This window comes from Humulus lupulus, chromosome 8 (genome assembly GCF_963169125.1).
Source record: "Humulus lupulus chromosome 8, drHumLupu1.1, whole genome shotgun sequence".
Classification (NCBI taxonomy): domain Eukaryota; kingdom Viridiplantae; phylum Streptophyta; class Magnoliopsida; order Rosales; family Cannabaceae; genus Humulus; species Humulus lupulus.
The window spans coordinates 12,875,990-12,892,343 of NC_084800.1; the positions used below are offsets into that span (position 1 = coordinate 12,875,990).

The 16,354-nt window shown below is 36.6% G+C and overlaps 2 protein-coding genes across 2 annotated transcripts; one reads left to right on the forward strand and one right to left on the reverse strand.

The window, feature by feature from the left end:
- Positions 1-1,582: 1,582 nt before the first annotated feature.
- On the forward strand, positions 1,583-1,951 carry LOC133795041 (uncharacterized). Its single transcript, XM_062232495.1, has one exon. The coding sequence runs from the start codon at positions 1,583-1,585 to the stop codon at positions 1,949-1,951; it is 369 nt and encodes a 122-aa protein (XP_062088479.1).
- Positions 1,952-14,710: 12,759 nt separating this feature from the next.
- On the reverse strand, positions 14,711-15,925 carry LOC133793528 (uncharacterized). Its single transcript, XM_062230857.1, has 3 exons — positions 15,574-15,925; positions 15,409-15,486; positions 14,711-14,714 (listed from the first exon to the last, which is right to left on the reverse strand). The coding sequence occupies exons 1-3, from the start codon at positions 15,900-15,902 to the stop codon at positions 14,711-14,713; spliced, it is 411 nt and encodes a 136-aa protein (XP_062086841.1). The 5' UTR covers positions 15,903-15,925.
- Positions 15,926-16,354: the final 429 nt, after the last annotated feature.

Genomic DNA, 16,354 nt, shown 5'->3' on the forward strand with positions numbered 1-16,354 from the left:
CCGACTAGTGTGAAAGAAGTAAGATCATTCCTTGGGCATGCAGGGTTTTATCGGAGATTTATAAAGGATTTCTCTAGAATTTCCACACCTCTATGCAACCTTCTCCAAAAAGATGTAAAGTTCGAATTTAATGACAAGTGTTTCGTGGCTTTCAACCTATTAAAAGAGTCTCTAACTACAGCTCCTATAATTCAGCCACCGAATTGGGAGTTACCATTTGAACTCATGTGTGATGCAAGTGACTATGCCGTGGGCGCTGTTCTTGGGCAGCGAGTTGACAAGCTTCCTCATGTTATATATTATGCTTCTTGCACTCTTAATGATGCTCAACTTAATTATTCCACCACTGAAAAAGAGCTATTGGCAGTCATTTTTGCATTGGAAAAGTTTCGGTCATACTTGATTGGAACTAAAGTGATTGTGTATACCGACCATGCTTCCCTTCGCTATTTATTGGCAAAGAAAGAAGCCAAGCCTCGGCTGATCCGGTGGATTCTACTTCTTCAAGAGTTTGATTTGGAGATAAAAGATAACTGAGAATAGGGTGGCAGATCACTTGAGTCATTTTATTCGGGATGAAGATAATTTGCCCATAGAAGAAAAATTTCTGGATGAGCAACTCCTCACCATGCAAGAAGTTATTCCTTGGTATGCCGACATTGTAAACTACCTTGCTTCAAAGGAGTTACCAAGTGATCTCACACAAGCACAACGGAACAAGATCAAGCATGATGATTGCCACTACATATGGGATGAACCTTTTCTTTGGAAGCATTGTACTGATCAAATCATTCGAAGGTGTGTACCTGAATCTAAATTTTGTTCCATCCTTGCTTTTTGTCATGCTTATGCTTGTGGTGGACACTTTGGACCTAAGAGGACAGCTCGTAAGATATTTGACAGCGGTTTCTATTGGCCCACAATTTTCAAAGATGCTTATGCTTATTGTAAGGCATGTGATCGTTGTCAACGAGTTGGTAACATAACGGCCAAGGATCAAATGCCCCAAACCCCTATTTTAATTCTTGAGATCTTTGATGTTTGGGGTATGGATTTCATGGGACCATTCCCATCCTCTTTCGGCTATGAATATATTTTATTGGCGGTAGACTACGTGTCTAAATGGGTGGAAGCGATTGCAACTAGAACGGACAATTAAAAAACAGTAGTGGATTTCATTCGCTCCAACATTTTTGTGCGTTTTGGTACACCTAAGGCAATACTTAGTGATCGAGGCACTCATTTTTGTAACAAGAGTATAGAAGCACTGTTTCGACGCTATAGTGTAACTCACAAGGTGACAGTTGCGTACCATCCTCAAGCCAATGGGCAAGCGGAGGTTTCTAATCGTGAAATCAAATTGATCCTTGAGAAAACTGTAAATCCAAACCGGAAAGATTGGAGTACAAGGCTTGATGATGCCTTGTGGGCGTATCGAACGACATATAAAATACCTATCGGTATGTCACCTTATCGGTTGGTGTATGGGAAACCTTGCCATCTACCGGTTGAGCTAGAGCATAAGGCGTAGTGGGCTGTAAAGAAGTGTAACATGGACATGGTTGCTGTAGGAAAATAAAGAATGCTTCAATTGCATGAGTTAGAAGAAATACGCAATGAAGCATATGAGAGTTCGAAAATCTACAAGGAGAAAACCAAAGCTTTTCATGACAAACATATTCTTCGGAAGAGCTTTGTGGAAGGTCAGAAAGTTCTCATGTATCACTCTCGCCTTAAACTCTTTCCTGGGAAGTTGAAGTCTCGCTGGTTAGGTCTGTTCATTGTTACCAAGGTTTTTCCTCATGGAGCGGTCGAAGTTGTGAGTCCAAGTACCGGAAAGTCATTCAAGGTGAATGGCCAGAGACTGAAGCCCTACTATGAGTCAATGGCGGAGGATGAGCAAGTTCATGTGATGTACCTTGAAGACCCAGTTTATGTCGATGAAGATTGAAGTTCTAAGTCGAGTTAGCGACGTTAAACGTAGCCATCTTTATTGTTTTCAGTTTTAGTTATTTTCTTTATTTTTTTTTAAGTTGAACATTTAGTTATTTCAATTTTTTTTGTATTCTGATTCTCTCTTTGAACCGTGAAAAAAAATTAAAAAAAAAAAAATAATGCAGGAAAATGCATCTTGCCGCGGCAAAGAAAAGTTCCTGCCGCGGCCTACGCCCCTAGAATTCGATCCGAGAGCCTCTCGCCGCGGCAAGGAAAAGTTCCTGCCGCGGCACGTGAAGAAATCCCCCAAGCCAAGACTCATGTGCCGCGGCAACTAAAAAGCCCTGCCGCGGCACGACTTCCAGAAACTGCCTAAATGCACTTTTTCTTTTCCTTTTTCTTTCCCTTTTCACCATTCATTCACCCTTCTCCTAAATACAAACCGAATCTCTCATTCTCCATTCTTCTTCTTCTTCTCTTAAGCCCTAAACACCATTATCAAACTTGCCCCTCATCATTCTCCCATTCTCCCTCAGCATCCTCAATCATCTTGCCTATTCCATACCCACTCTTCTTGCTCACTATCAATCATACCCATCTACCCATCCTCCATTATACCCATTCCTCAAAATCACCATCATTAGCCACCCATTACTTTCATTATCGACTAATGCTCATTGGGTAGGCTTTGCTCGGGATCAAGCATCATCAAGCACATTTGCATCATCTTTGGGTTGGATTCAAGGTATTTTTCTCTATTTGCAAGCTTTGATTGAGGTTTATCAACTTCTAATTCCTCTGAGAGTGGACGGGTTTTGTTGGATCTCTTTCTTTGATTTTGATTTCTGTGGTGAAAATGCTTGTATATTGAGTGTATCTACATCTTGGGGGTAGTTGATCAAGCCATAACCTTGTGATCTCTGAATTTTAAACTGTGCACTCTACATGTTCGATGAAATGCCACAGTGAGTTGAATAGTCAGATTTGAGCGTGTTAAATCTTCTGCTCTGTGCTGTGCCATTAATTATTAATCATTACCACTTTGAAGGCGTTAATCCTCAATTATTGCCTGTGATATAATGTCGAGCAAGAGATCATGCACTGACCATGCAGGCCCGTCTACCACAGCCAAAGTCAAGTATAATGCAAAGAAATTCACTTCAAAAGAAGCGTTTGAAAGCTACAAGGATGCCATTGATAAGAAGAAGGCATGGGTGGCAGAACAGGGCTTTGATCTAGACATGCATCATCCGTATCCAAGGTTGATGAGTATCATCGAGCAGAGGGGTTGGCAAAGACTGTGTGCCCAACCACAACCCGCGGTTGTATCGATTGTTCGTGAGTTCTATGCTAATGCAATCGACCGCAAGAATTTACAGGTAATGGTTAGGGGTGTTCCCGTTACCTATTCTGCCTCTGCCATTAACCGTTACTACGGACTGCCAGATATTCCAAATGACGAGTTCAATGCTTCTGAATCAAATCTGGATCCTAATGCCATTATTCAAGCCATTGGCATTAGAGGGGCGCGGTGGAGGACGACTGAGAATGACACTGCTCATAAACTGGAGTCCAAATATATGGACTATGAACTCAAGGCGTGGCACCGTTTTGTTGGGGCAAAAATGTTCCCCACAAAACATTTTGGAACAGTGGACTTGGCTTGTGGGAACTTGTTGTACGCCATTGTAACAAACAAGTCTATAGACGTTGGCAAGATCATTCATGCATCAATCCTGAAGAGTATGTCCAGTACACAGAATGGGTTCTACCATCCTTCATTAATCACAGACCTCGGCAAGAAGGCCGGTGTACGATGGAATGATAATGAGGAAGTAATAAGCCCAATGCATATCATTGACAGGAATACTATTCAGCAGTTTGACAAACCCACAGCCACATCTTCTGCGCAACCTGCATCTTCTTCACATGCACCTGTTCAGCCTCACACTGGCCGTAACAGGACACTTACTGATCGGGTTGCCACTATGGAGAATGAACTCTATCATGCTCGTCTTGACATTCGAACATATCATGAAGAGATGGTGGCCCAAAATCAAAGAATGATGGAGTTTGCTAGCTATCAAGACTTGTGCTTCAGGATGCAGCAAACCAATTTAGGGGCGGATATGTCTGGATATCCACCGGCCCCAATGTGGTTGCCACCTAACCCTCCATCTGTTCCGGTGCCGCCTAGCCATACCAATGACTATGATAATGATGATGGAGCGGGTAACACAGAAAAGTTCCAATATGATGCGGATGACACCTTTAGTCGCAATTAATGAGGGAGTTTTCTTATTTTCCTATTTTTCTTGTCATTTGTTTTTTTTATTTTCTTTTTCTTTCTTTTTATTATTTTTATTTTATTTTCTTGTGTCAATTTGTACTTATCACCATTGAGGACAATGTTTAATTCAAGTGTGGGCGATGGGTAACAAATTGTTTGTTTGGTCTGTGTTTGTTTATAATTGTGTGTTTGGTCTTGTGTTTGGTCTTGTGTCTTGTGCTGGTCTTATTGAATGCAATGGTCGATGATGAGTTTATGAGTGACACTAAACTTGAATGCTAGAAGATGATGGATAGATTATGATTCGTGTGCTTGACTCTTGTTTTGATGATTACTTGAATTTGTGATTTAAATAGCGATTTATTACAGTTAGATTGGCTACTTACTTGTTTTAGGAATGATTTATGCATGTCGAAAAAAAATAAAAATAGATATATACAAACTTAGTCCCCGCCACTCTAGAACACATTGGTTGATTGCTTGAGCCGAAATCATAAGTGCACAGAATTAGGGAAATGATAAAGGCAATTTTCTTTGGATCGTTTGAGCCGTTCAAGCCTACCATATTAATAATGTATCCTTAGTTCCTTGTTTTTGAGCCTTATTGACCATATTTTTTTTTTTTTTTGAGAACTCATTACTTAATCCTAAACTTCTTTATTTTTCTTTATCTGTGTTGATAACCCATTGCACCATGGCCTAGCTAGTTAAATTTCTACTATGGGATGAGAGGTTATATGTGAAAAAAAAAGAGAAGAAAGAAAGAAAAAAGAGAAGTATAGTAAGAGTTTCTGTATATGATGTGGTTATAAGTGTAAAGATCTCCTATTTATTCCTAAGAAATATGTGAAAAAAAAAAGAGAAAAAGAAAGAAAAAAAAATTTCTTGCATGAAAATAAGTGTGGGGGAAAATAGAGAGATCAATAATGTATAAAAAGTATGAGGGAATTGTTGAGGAAGATCCAAAGTAGAAATAGAGAAAAAGTATATATTGGGTATGCTATGGTGCAATATGAGCCTAAATGTATCCTTCTCATCTACCCTGCACCTTAGCCATACATTATAAGCTTATAAAGACCTTTTGATTCTTGATTCTGTGTGTTTATATTAGTGGAGAGTAATTAGTTAATGTCTATGGAGTGGTTGATACTTATATATACATTTTTTTTGATGAGGGGCTAGTTTGCTTTTATGAAAAAAGAACATTAATAAAACGACATGTATGGATTAATCTTGATTCAAGTGAGCTGGTAAGTATGATTGTTATAACTCGTGGTTTAAGATAAATTTCAAGTAGTTCATCAATTTAGGAGTTGAAAATCTGATGGTTATGAAATTCAAAGTCATTATAGCATAATGTTTTAGTGTAATTCTCTGAGACAATCATCGTATTCAATGAGACCGCCTGTTGTGTTAGTTTTTAATTTTTTTTAGAGTTTAGTTGTTTGCTAAGGGACTAGCAAAGTTCAAGTGTGGGGGAATTTGATAAGTCCATTTTTGTATAAAGTTTACTTCGTATTCATCAAAGTTTTATGTTCATAAGTAGTGTGTTTGGGGATGGTTAGAATTGTTTTGCTAATTTGTTTCATTTAAACTAAATCGTCATTTTTGAGGATAATGTCTATATTTTTGATGAGTTTTTGGTTAAATGATAATGTTGTAGGATTCTAACCAGTGGAGTGAAGTCAAAGAAGAAGAAAAAAATCGAAAAAGAATGAAAGTGTGATCAAGCAGAGAGCTCGCCGCTACAAGGAAAAGTCCCTGCCGCTACGAGGCAAGTCAGAGAGTTCCTTGCCGCGGAAAAGGAAAATCCATGCCGCGGCACGACAGTCCAGCAAAGCTTTTTCGAAGTTCCTTGCCGCGGCAAGGGAAAGTACCTGCCGCGGCACGCGTTTAAATTTGAACTTAAATTCAATCTTTCTGATTATTTGAGGGGAGATAAAAAAAAAGGGGATTAGGGTTAGAATCGAGAGAGGGTTTTGATTTTACGTTTTTAGAGAGAGCTTGGGAGGAGAAGGAAGATCGCAATCAACATCTCAATAGTTTTCTTCTTCCCCTACTCTATTATTCTTTATCTATGTTTATGTTTTTAATCATGATGAAGATTATTGGCTAGTTTCTTTTAGGTTAAGGGTTATTCAAAACCCAGACATGATTGTTTGACTTCAGTTATGAGTATTATTTCTGGATTTCCTTCATATTAAATTGATTCTATTCTTCTATGCTTATCTTATGAATTTTGTGATTCCTTGTTAGGGTGTACAACTAATTAGGGTTTACATTATTTCATTATCATCTTAGAATTTCTATTCACCTAATAGTTTAGGTATCTAAGTATTGGTGATAAATTGCAATTGATGATATGGTCAAATATGTTGTTGATTGTGATGAAGGATATAACCTAGGTTAAATGAATTATATGCTAAATTGATTTATTGCCTAGATTAACTTATCTCCATTGTTCTTAATGCTTTTACTAAATTAAATGAATCATATGCTTCATAGGTTTGTTATTTGGTAAAAAAGAGTTAATTATTGAGCGCTTCGCCGTGATTGATTGTAATAGGGAGATTGGGATAATTGACTGCTTAAGCTTTATCTGCGGGGTTAATAGTTTAATTGGGAATCGGAATAATATTCAATATTGATATTCATGCATGATTGTTTGAGGTGGAGAATAATTCTTAACTGTTCTTTAAAAATCGTTATAAATCCTTATTTGTTAATCGTCTTATTAGTTTTAAATTTCAAAATCCCCTTTTCCTATTAACTTTGTTAAACTTTGTGAATAATAAATTGAATATAGTACCATTGGGTTCGACCTCTATTTGCCATTGTACTAAATTAATTGGTGATAGTGTAATCAAAATCTTTATTAAATTTGGTACGCCATACGACACGCATCAGCAAGGTTGGCAGCCATTTTTGTAGGGAGATCCATCATAGTGGCATGTCGCTCAAGACGAGATTCATGGGACATCAAGAGAGCCTGAACTTCTTCAAGAGAGAGAACATCACTCCTGGACATAATTCCAGACACAACAGGATCGAACTCGGGACCGAGGCCATGAAGCAAATGCATAACCATATCAAGATCATTCACAGGATGCCCAGTAATGGCCAAAGAATCGCATAAAGACTTGATTTTATCAACATAATCAGAGATGGACAGGGTACCTTTTTGAAGACTGGTGAGCTGACCTTTAAGTTGCAGAAGCCGAGCTTTAGATTGACAAGCAAATTTCTGTTCCAAGGCCTTCCAAACCGAGTGCGATGTCAAATAAGAAGCTACGGTGGCAAGAATGCCTTCAGTCATCGAAGAGCGAAGCCAAGAGAGGAGAAGTTAATCCTTGCGCCGCCACTGAAGAAACATCGGGTTATCAGTGCCATTATCGAGCTTCAAGGGTGGGGTAGTGTCACTGAACAAGAATTCATCAAGATCATGACCTATAACAGTAGGTATGACCTGAGACTTCCAAGAAACAAAATTAGTACGATCAAGTTTCAAAGTCAGAGAAGCAGTAAGAGAATTCAAAAAAGAATTCCATGTCGGAGCCGTCGAGAAGAGCGGAGCCGGCACAGGAGTTGGATCGGTAGCTCCAGCTTGAGACGAGTGGTCGCCGGAAAAATCCATGGACGTTAGTCAAATGTACTCTGATACCATGTAGAATTTGAACAAAGGAGAGAAAGAGAGAAAGAACGTTCTTGAGAAATAATGCTTGAAAGGAATCATCTGTTTTCTTTATTTGATTTCACTATATATAGACAATAGTTGATATTACAATTCTGTTACAACTTACAGCAAGTGAACAACTAATGCCTAACTAATTACCAACTAACTAACTAATTAGTGTGTTGGTTATCACAAAGTAATCAAGGCCTTCACGCTGCTTATAACCTTTAATTACAAGTCGTGCCTTATACTTATCAATTGAACCATCAGATTTCATTTTCCTTTTGAAAATCCATTTAGCCCCTAAAGGCTTACATCCTGGAGGAAGATCTAATAACTCCCAGGTGTGATTTTGAAGTATGGATTCAATCTCACTATTAATAGCATCTTTCCATAAAGAGCCTTCAGTGGAGTTCACAGCTTCATCAAAGCTTTGAGGTTCACCTTCTAGCAAATAGGTCAAAAAATCTGGACCAAAAGATTTTTCTGTTCTAATTCTTTTGCTACGTCTAGGTTCATCCTCACATTCTTGACTTTGATCATGACTATTTTCAGCAATAGTCTCATGTATTCGTTTCAACGAACTTGAATCCTCTTTTGATCTAAGAGGAAATACGTGTTCAAAGAACGACGCATTTCTGGATTCCATTATCATGTTTTTGTGTATGTCAGATACTTTAGACTCATACACCAAAAACCGATACGCACTACTATTATGTGCATAACCAATGAAAATGCAATCAATAGTTTTTGGACCTATTTTTACCATTTTTGGTAAAGGTACAACCACTTTGGCAAGACACCCCCACACTCTTAAGTATTTGAAGGAAGGTTTCGTTCCTTTCCATAACTCATAAGGGGTCTTATCTTCTTTCTTTTTGGGTATCTTATTTAAAAGATAATTAGCTGATAAGATAGCTTCTCCCCGCATGTTCTGCGGCAATCCAGAACTAATCAACATCGCATTCATCATCTCTTTCAATGTACGATTTTTCCGTTCAGCAACACCATTTTGCTGAGGTGAATAAGGTGCAGTGGTTTCATGGATGATTCCATTTTTTGCACAAAATTCACGAAATGGTGATTCATACTCACCACCTCAATCACTTCTCAACACCTTAATCTTTTTGTTAAGTTGATTCTCAACTTCGGTCTTATAGAGAACAAATTTCTCTATAGCCTCGTCTTTGCTTTTTAGCAAATACACATAGCAATATTTCGTGCTATCATCGAAAAAAGTAATAAAATACTTATTGCCTCCCCTTGTTTGAACAAATTTTAAATCACATACATCGCTATGGATTAAATTTAGGGGTTCATTATTCCTTTCAATCGTTTTGAAGGAAGACCTTGTTAGTTTTGTCTCAACACAGGTTTCACACTTATAATTTGAATCAATGTGGAATTTTGGTATGTGATTCAAGTTAATTAATCTCCGCAGAGTATCATAATTAACATGCCCTAGTCTACCATGCCAAACATTGGAAGACTCAAGCAAGTAAGTAGAAGAGTTATTAACTTTATTGATAATTGGTTTAACAACCATTACACTGAGTTTACCATCAGTTACATAACCACTTCCAACATACATTCCACTTTTGGACAGAACAACTTTGTCTGACTCAAATACAATTCGGAATCCGTGTTTGTTCAACAGTGAACCAGACACTAGGTTTTTCCGGATCTCTGGTACGTACAGTACGTTGTTCAGAGTCAACTCCTTTCCAGAAGTCATTTTTAGGATCACACTTCCTTGACCCGCAATTTTAGATGTGGCAGAATTTCCCATGAAAATCTTCTCGCCATTATCTACCTGTTCAAAAGATTTGAACAGACTCTCGTCTGAGCATACATGCCGAGTGGCACCAGTATCAATCCACCACTCCATTGGGTTGGAATTGACTAGGTTTATCTCAGACACCATGACTGATAGATTTATTAAATCAAACTTAAATAAAATTCTTAGGTTAGCCTGGAAGGGTTAAAACCCCAACCATTCGTGGTCTAGCCTCTCGTAGAATATTTCTTTGAGTATTTATCCAGTCTCAAATATCTCTACTAGATAATTTCCAAAGAACACTAGAAGAAGGGTCTAGCCCCTGCCTCAGCAGTCTAGTTTCTTAGAAAATATTCAGTTCCCAGAACTTCTCTAGTGAGAATTAAGTTCAAACGAACTTTTCGCAATAATAATATCTTTCAATATATAGATATAGAAATATCACTAATAGATATATTCAAATATTATATTTAGATATATTCAAATATTATATTTAAACAATAATCTGTTTTAAGATTGCAAGAAAAACATAACTTATATAATACTTGAATAAACGCAATATGATAAATACAATATTTATATCTACTAAATTAAAGATACATAAATATTATAATTATAAATAATACAATATAAATAACTTATAATATATATAACAATATTATAATTATAAATAACTATAATATAAATGACAATATTATAATTATAAATAACATAATATAAATAATTATAAATAACAAAATAAAAGCGCCTCTACGAGGTTTCGACAACGGTGAACGACAAGTAACGCAATTACTTCGCCGCCAAATCAAATATGCCCAAACTCTATCACACTCACACTAGAACAAATCTAAAAAGTAGAACAAATCTAAAAAGTCTAAAGAGTATGCCCAAACTCTATCACACTCACACTAGAACAAATCTAAAAAGTAGAACAAATCTAAAAAGTCTAAAGAGTAGAAAGGAAGAACAATATCGAAAATATATATATCTTTAATCCTCAAATAAAGACAAAATATATATAAGTATAAGTTTTTGGTGTAAATAAAACTAAGAGACCCAAGACTCTATATATAGGCAACAAAGGAGAGGTTTAACCTCTTATTACCAATGTGGGACAAATCCCAATTGGTTTTTTTCATTAAAAAATATCCAACAGTAACCAATATGAACGGATTTATATATATATATATATATGATGGTTTGAAGTAGAGAATCCTTTCGGAGAGGCTGCCTGACCGACAATTCTCCGGGTTTAGCATCCTGTTTCCGGGCACTACTATATATGATTCAACATATTTTGGCTTATCTTTTCATATACATATTTTCCAATACAAACTTTACAAAAAGATGGACTAATCACAATAGTTAATAATGCCCATCCATGCTTCTAAACATCCCTTCTCTTCTTTTTTCCTGTCGAAGCATATATATTCCACACACTACTCTTTTGCTTCTCTTCCAATAATTTTTCTTCGCCATTTATAATTTCTGCCTACGTACTTATTCACTCACTCATTTTCCTCACTTTCATTCATATATTTATAGTGTGACCGTGTGAGAGTAGTGGGGATATATAAAATTATAAAGGTCCCAAGGAATGGCGTATATATATGGCCAACTCCAACCATAAATGTTATATTTGATGTTGAACTAACACAAAAATCTTAAAATTTTAAAGTTATATTTTTTTTCATTCCTATCTAACACCAAAATTTACACTAAAAGTATATATTCTCTAATAAAATATAATATATTTATTACTATATTATTTTTTAAAACATAATTATATTATGTATATATATTTAATAAGTTTTATTATTATTATTATATTCAAAAGTAAACAAATATATTAAACAAATTTTTGTCGTTATCTACGGTGCCACCTCAAATTTGAGGGGCTACTATAAATGGCAGCGGCAGATTATAGTATTGGGTTGGAATATAATTTAGTATCAAATCTCAATAAATTTTAGATATTAATGTCACGTTGGGATTGCCCTAATACCTATCTTATTTTTGTAGGCATCATCAGTACAGTAGTGACTATTGGCGGTATTTTCAATTTTATAGTGAGGAATATTTTAGATATTTGTTGTTTGTCCTTCTAATTTATGTATCCTTCTAATTTATGTTTGTCCTTCTAGCTGTCTCTAATTTATGTGTGCTCGTATCTTCACTCTACTTAATGATCACTACAACAAATTTAATTATTAGCGGCAGGGGACTCCGCCGCTAATAAATGCCACGTCCGCTGCTAATAGGATTTAGCGGCGGGCCTCCGCCGCTAATACCCCGCACCTAAAAAAGTGCCGCTAATAATGATTATTAGCGGCGGACTGACACACCCGCCGCTAATAAGCAATTATTAGCAGCGGACATTAGCGGCGGGTTCCGCCGCTATAAACTATGTCCGATGCATTAATATTAGCCGCGGGGTCCACCGCTATTATTGTATTTATAATTTTTTTTAAATTAAATTTTAAATAAATTAATATTTATTAAATTTAATTATTTTTAAAAATAATTTAATAAAAATAAACATTTAATTAATTTAAACATAACTAACATTAAAATTAATATAAATAGTTTTAATATTTATCAACCTAGTAAATATCACTATAGTCATTAAAAATAAATAAAGTATTAATTCAGTCCAAATATATAAACTAGTAACTAAAGAAAGTCATTAAGATTAATATTGAAATCGTCCTCGTCTTCAACATTTTGGTCTGGCTGTGAGGACGATGGCTGTGACGATGGCGGTGGCGGTGGCGGTGGCTGTGGCGGCCGTGGCGGTGGCGGTGAAGGAATATATGGTGGTTGTGATGATCGTCCGAGCGTGAGGTCCCCAAACAGATCTCGAGGCTATGGCTGTGGCGGAGGTTGCATCGATCCTCCTGGAAAAATCGGTAAAACTAAAATATTGTGGAGGAGACTGAGAATGGGGTCAAAAAATGTATTGGTTTTGATACTGAGGAGGTTGTTGCGACGACATATGTGGCGGATACATTGGATGAGGCTGGTACAGCTGCTGCGGCGGATACTGTGAAGGAGGCTGGAACTGCTGCTGTGAAGGAGGTTGATACTGCTAATGTGAAGGAGGCTGATACTGCTGTGACGGAGACTGAGAAGACGAACCACCTTCGGATTGTGGTGGCAAATGCCTCTGCAGAAAACTGTCAAACATTGGGTTATACAGTTTACTGGGATGCACAGTTGTCGAAGTCTCAAACGTCTCACGAATTGCCTTCACCAGCAAAGCCATAACTCTCATATCTTCATTAGGCGAAGCAGCAGTATTTGCTTGGGACTGACTTTGATCTGTAGAGCTAGAGGATGTCTTTTTTGCCTTCCCTTTCGCCCTATAACCCACTCCTCTTTGGTAGTCAAATCTCTCCCCGAGTACTTTACTTAGTATCTCGTATTGATCGACCGGGGACGAATCAACACCAGATACATTTAGAGATGCCTCACTCTGCTGTTGACTTTGCCTCTCATTCTGTGACCTCTCAACCTCAGCCGCCATTTTTTCCTGTATAAAGATAACATTATAAACAAAAATTAGAAACATTATAAACATTAGAAACAAGAAAACAATACTATTCACTTACATAATCTTGTTGAGCTACCTCATTGACAAAAGATTTTGTCGATTTTCTCATATGAGCATCCCTCCAAGTATCAACAACATGCGCATCCGGGTTCTCCTATACAAATGTAAACAAAATGTTTCAGAATGTGTTATTTTATAAAATTAAATTAACATCTTCACTTACATATTTGTGACACTTAGCTGCCAACGACTTTGTGCCTTGTGTTGTTACATACTTCATTTGTCTTCTGTTTGCTTGATTTTTAGCGGAACGAGCCAAAAATATTTCGCTCAAAAACATTTCACAAATAAGTTGCCAAGCCTCCTTAGTGCAATGGTTAGGTGGCTTAGAGAGGACATTCTCCAAATCTTCTGGTCCAGCATAATGATTTTTGAAGTATCTATGTCTATAGTTCTTTCTCTCGCGATATCTTTCCCCCATCTCCTTGTTGAGAGTTGCCAGAACTGACTCACGTTGTGGATGACCATCTATATTATAGTAATACTGCATTAGGAAAAAAAATATTAGATAACTTGTAAATAATGGAATTAAATAATGAAAAGTACAAGATTTGTAATTTTTTTACCCTCATACAATCAAGCACTTGATCCTTAAACTGTTGAGGTACATCAGCAAAATCCAAATAATGCCCCGGACACAACATGGAAACTAGAGTTCCCAACATGCGAATAAAGCTTGATCCTCCTGCCCAACCACTTTGTTGGTCACAGGATCAAGCTCTAGATCCAATGGTTTCCCAGCTTTTTTCCTTCGTTCTTCAAGAACATTATTACTAGCAGGGCCACGACCTTTTCTTCTCGTCGACGGGGCTTTAAAATTTATTAACAATAATCAGTATTAGTATTGATGTTATATTTATCTAACAATATAATTTCTAAATAATAATTTTGATATGCAATATTTAACCTGACTCGCAAGATGTTGGTACCCTAGAAGGATCTGGCGGGTCTTGACCCCCACCATCTCCGCCATGATAAGTAGCTATATCAGCTGACATTATACTTCAGTTTAAAATTTATTAGTTAGTAATTAGCATTAAATAGAAGTATATCACATTGAATTCATAATAATAATAATTACAAAAAAAAAACTTCATTATATTTAAATATATAGTTCTGTTACACAAATAGAAAAAACTAAAGAGAGTAATCACTATCATTTCCATCAGTAATCGGAGATACATTTTCATCTTCACAAAACTCAAATATCTTATATTATAATTACAAAAAAAAACACTTCATTATATTTAAATACATAGTTCTGTTACACAAATAGAAAAAAACTAAACAGAGTAATCACTATCATTTCCATCAGTAATCGGAGACACATTTTCATCTTCACAAAGTTCAACAACCAATTCATCTTCTGCATCTGCAACGTCCTCATGTTCTGACATATCAGCTTCGTCGTCACCATCTTTATCAGCTCCAACATAAGCAGCAGGTTGATCAGATTGCATAATCAACTCTCCGAGGTCCACAGTCAACAAAAAATTTGATGAACTTGTTTCATGTACAACATCAATAACATCATTAACCTCATCAGAATTGTCCTTAATGTCCCAAATTTGTCGATGATTCACATGTTCTACAACTTTCCAATCACGACCTCTAAGTAAATCATCGAGATAGAAAACTTGCTTAGCTTGAGTAGCAAGTATGTACGGCTCATCTTTGTACCATTCACCATTGACGTTTATACTGGTGACATTATTTTCAATGACTGTTTTCTTCATTCTTGGATTTATGTTAAACCATTTGCACCGAAATAATGCCACTGAATATGCACCAGTGAAAGAAAGTATAACCACTTCTTCAAGCGTGCCGTAAAAATTAAAACCTTCTGTTCCGGAAGCAGACACTCCACTATTCTGTGTGGTGCGCTTTTTGTCTCGATCGTGTGCAATAAATCGAACACCATTGACTATACAACCTTGGTAAAAGGTTGACAAATGATCTGACCCAGATGCTAAAGCTAACAGTTCATCACCGTTATCCAAAGACCCAAGCTTGTGCAGGTCATATATCTAAATACATAGAATGATATTAGATTCACAAAATATATCATTAATAAAATCATTGTTCAAAGTTCAAAGTTCAAAGCTACCTTTTTATGAAACCACAAACGGAAATTTTTCCTATGCAAACGATCATGATCACCATCTGGGTATTTTTGTTTAATCTCTTGTAGGTGTTCGCTGTTAATTAGAATAGTGTTACGATTCTTGACAACAAAAAACTGATAATAACCACACATGTTCTAATTTATAAGAGAATAAACTTACTCTAAATAAGGCTCAATTTCAGGAGAATTCTCAAGTATGAACCACTCAGCTATTTCACGAGTCTTATGATCGAGAGTCTTCAAAGTTCCCTTTGTGAGTGGACGACATTGAGATTGGAAAACTGCAAGATTTCGTGGGATATAAGTTGCATCTTCATTTCGATCAAGACGGTTAAATCTTGTTTCAATGCCTTTGAAATACATTGAACAAAAGGTCAAAGCCTCGTCTGCAACATAGCCTTCGGCGATCGACCCTTCAGGGCGAGCTTTATTTCCCACATAATTCTTTAATTTTTTCATGTACCTTTCAAAAGGATACATCCACCTCATAAATACCGGACCACCCAATATTGCTTCTTCTGGAAAATGTAATACCAAATGAATCATTATGTCAAAAAAAGCTGGAGGAAAAATCAACTCCATCTTGCACAATATCTGAATAAGATCATTTTGTGCTTCCTCCATATCTTTAACATTTAAAGTCCTTGAACATATTTGCCTAAAGAAATTGCACAATTCTGCAATAGTGGTCGATATAGATTTTGGAAGAAACTTGCGAACACCGAGAGAAAGTAATCGTTGCATTATCACATGACAATCGTGTGACTTCAACCCAAGATATTTGTATCATTCTCGGACACTTTCTTCTTCAAATTTGAACAAAAGCCATCTGGAAATCTAACTCCTTTTATAAACTGACAAAACTGTTGTCTCTGCGCTGGAGTTAACACATAAGGAGCGTGCGGCTTCATCAGCTTCCCATTCTCATCTTCATAAATCCA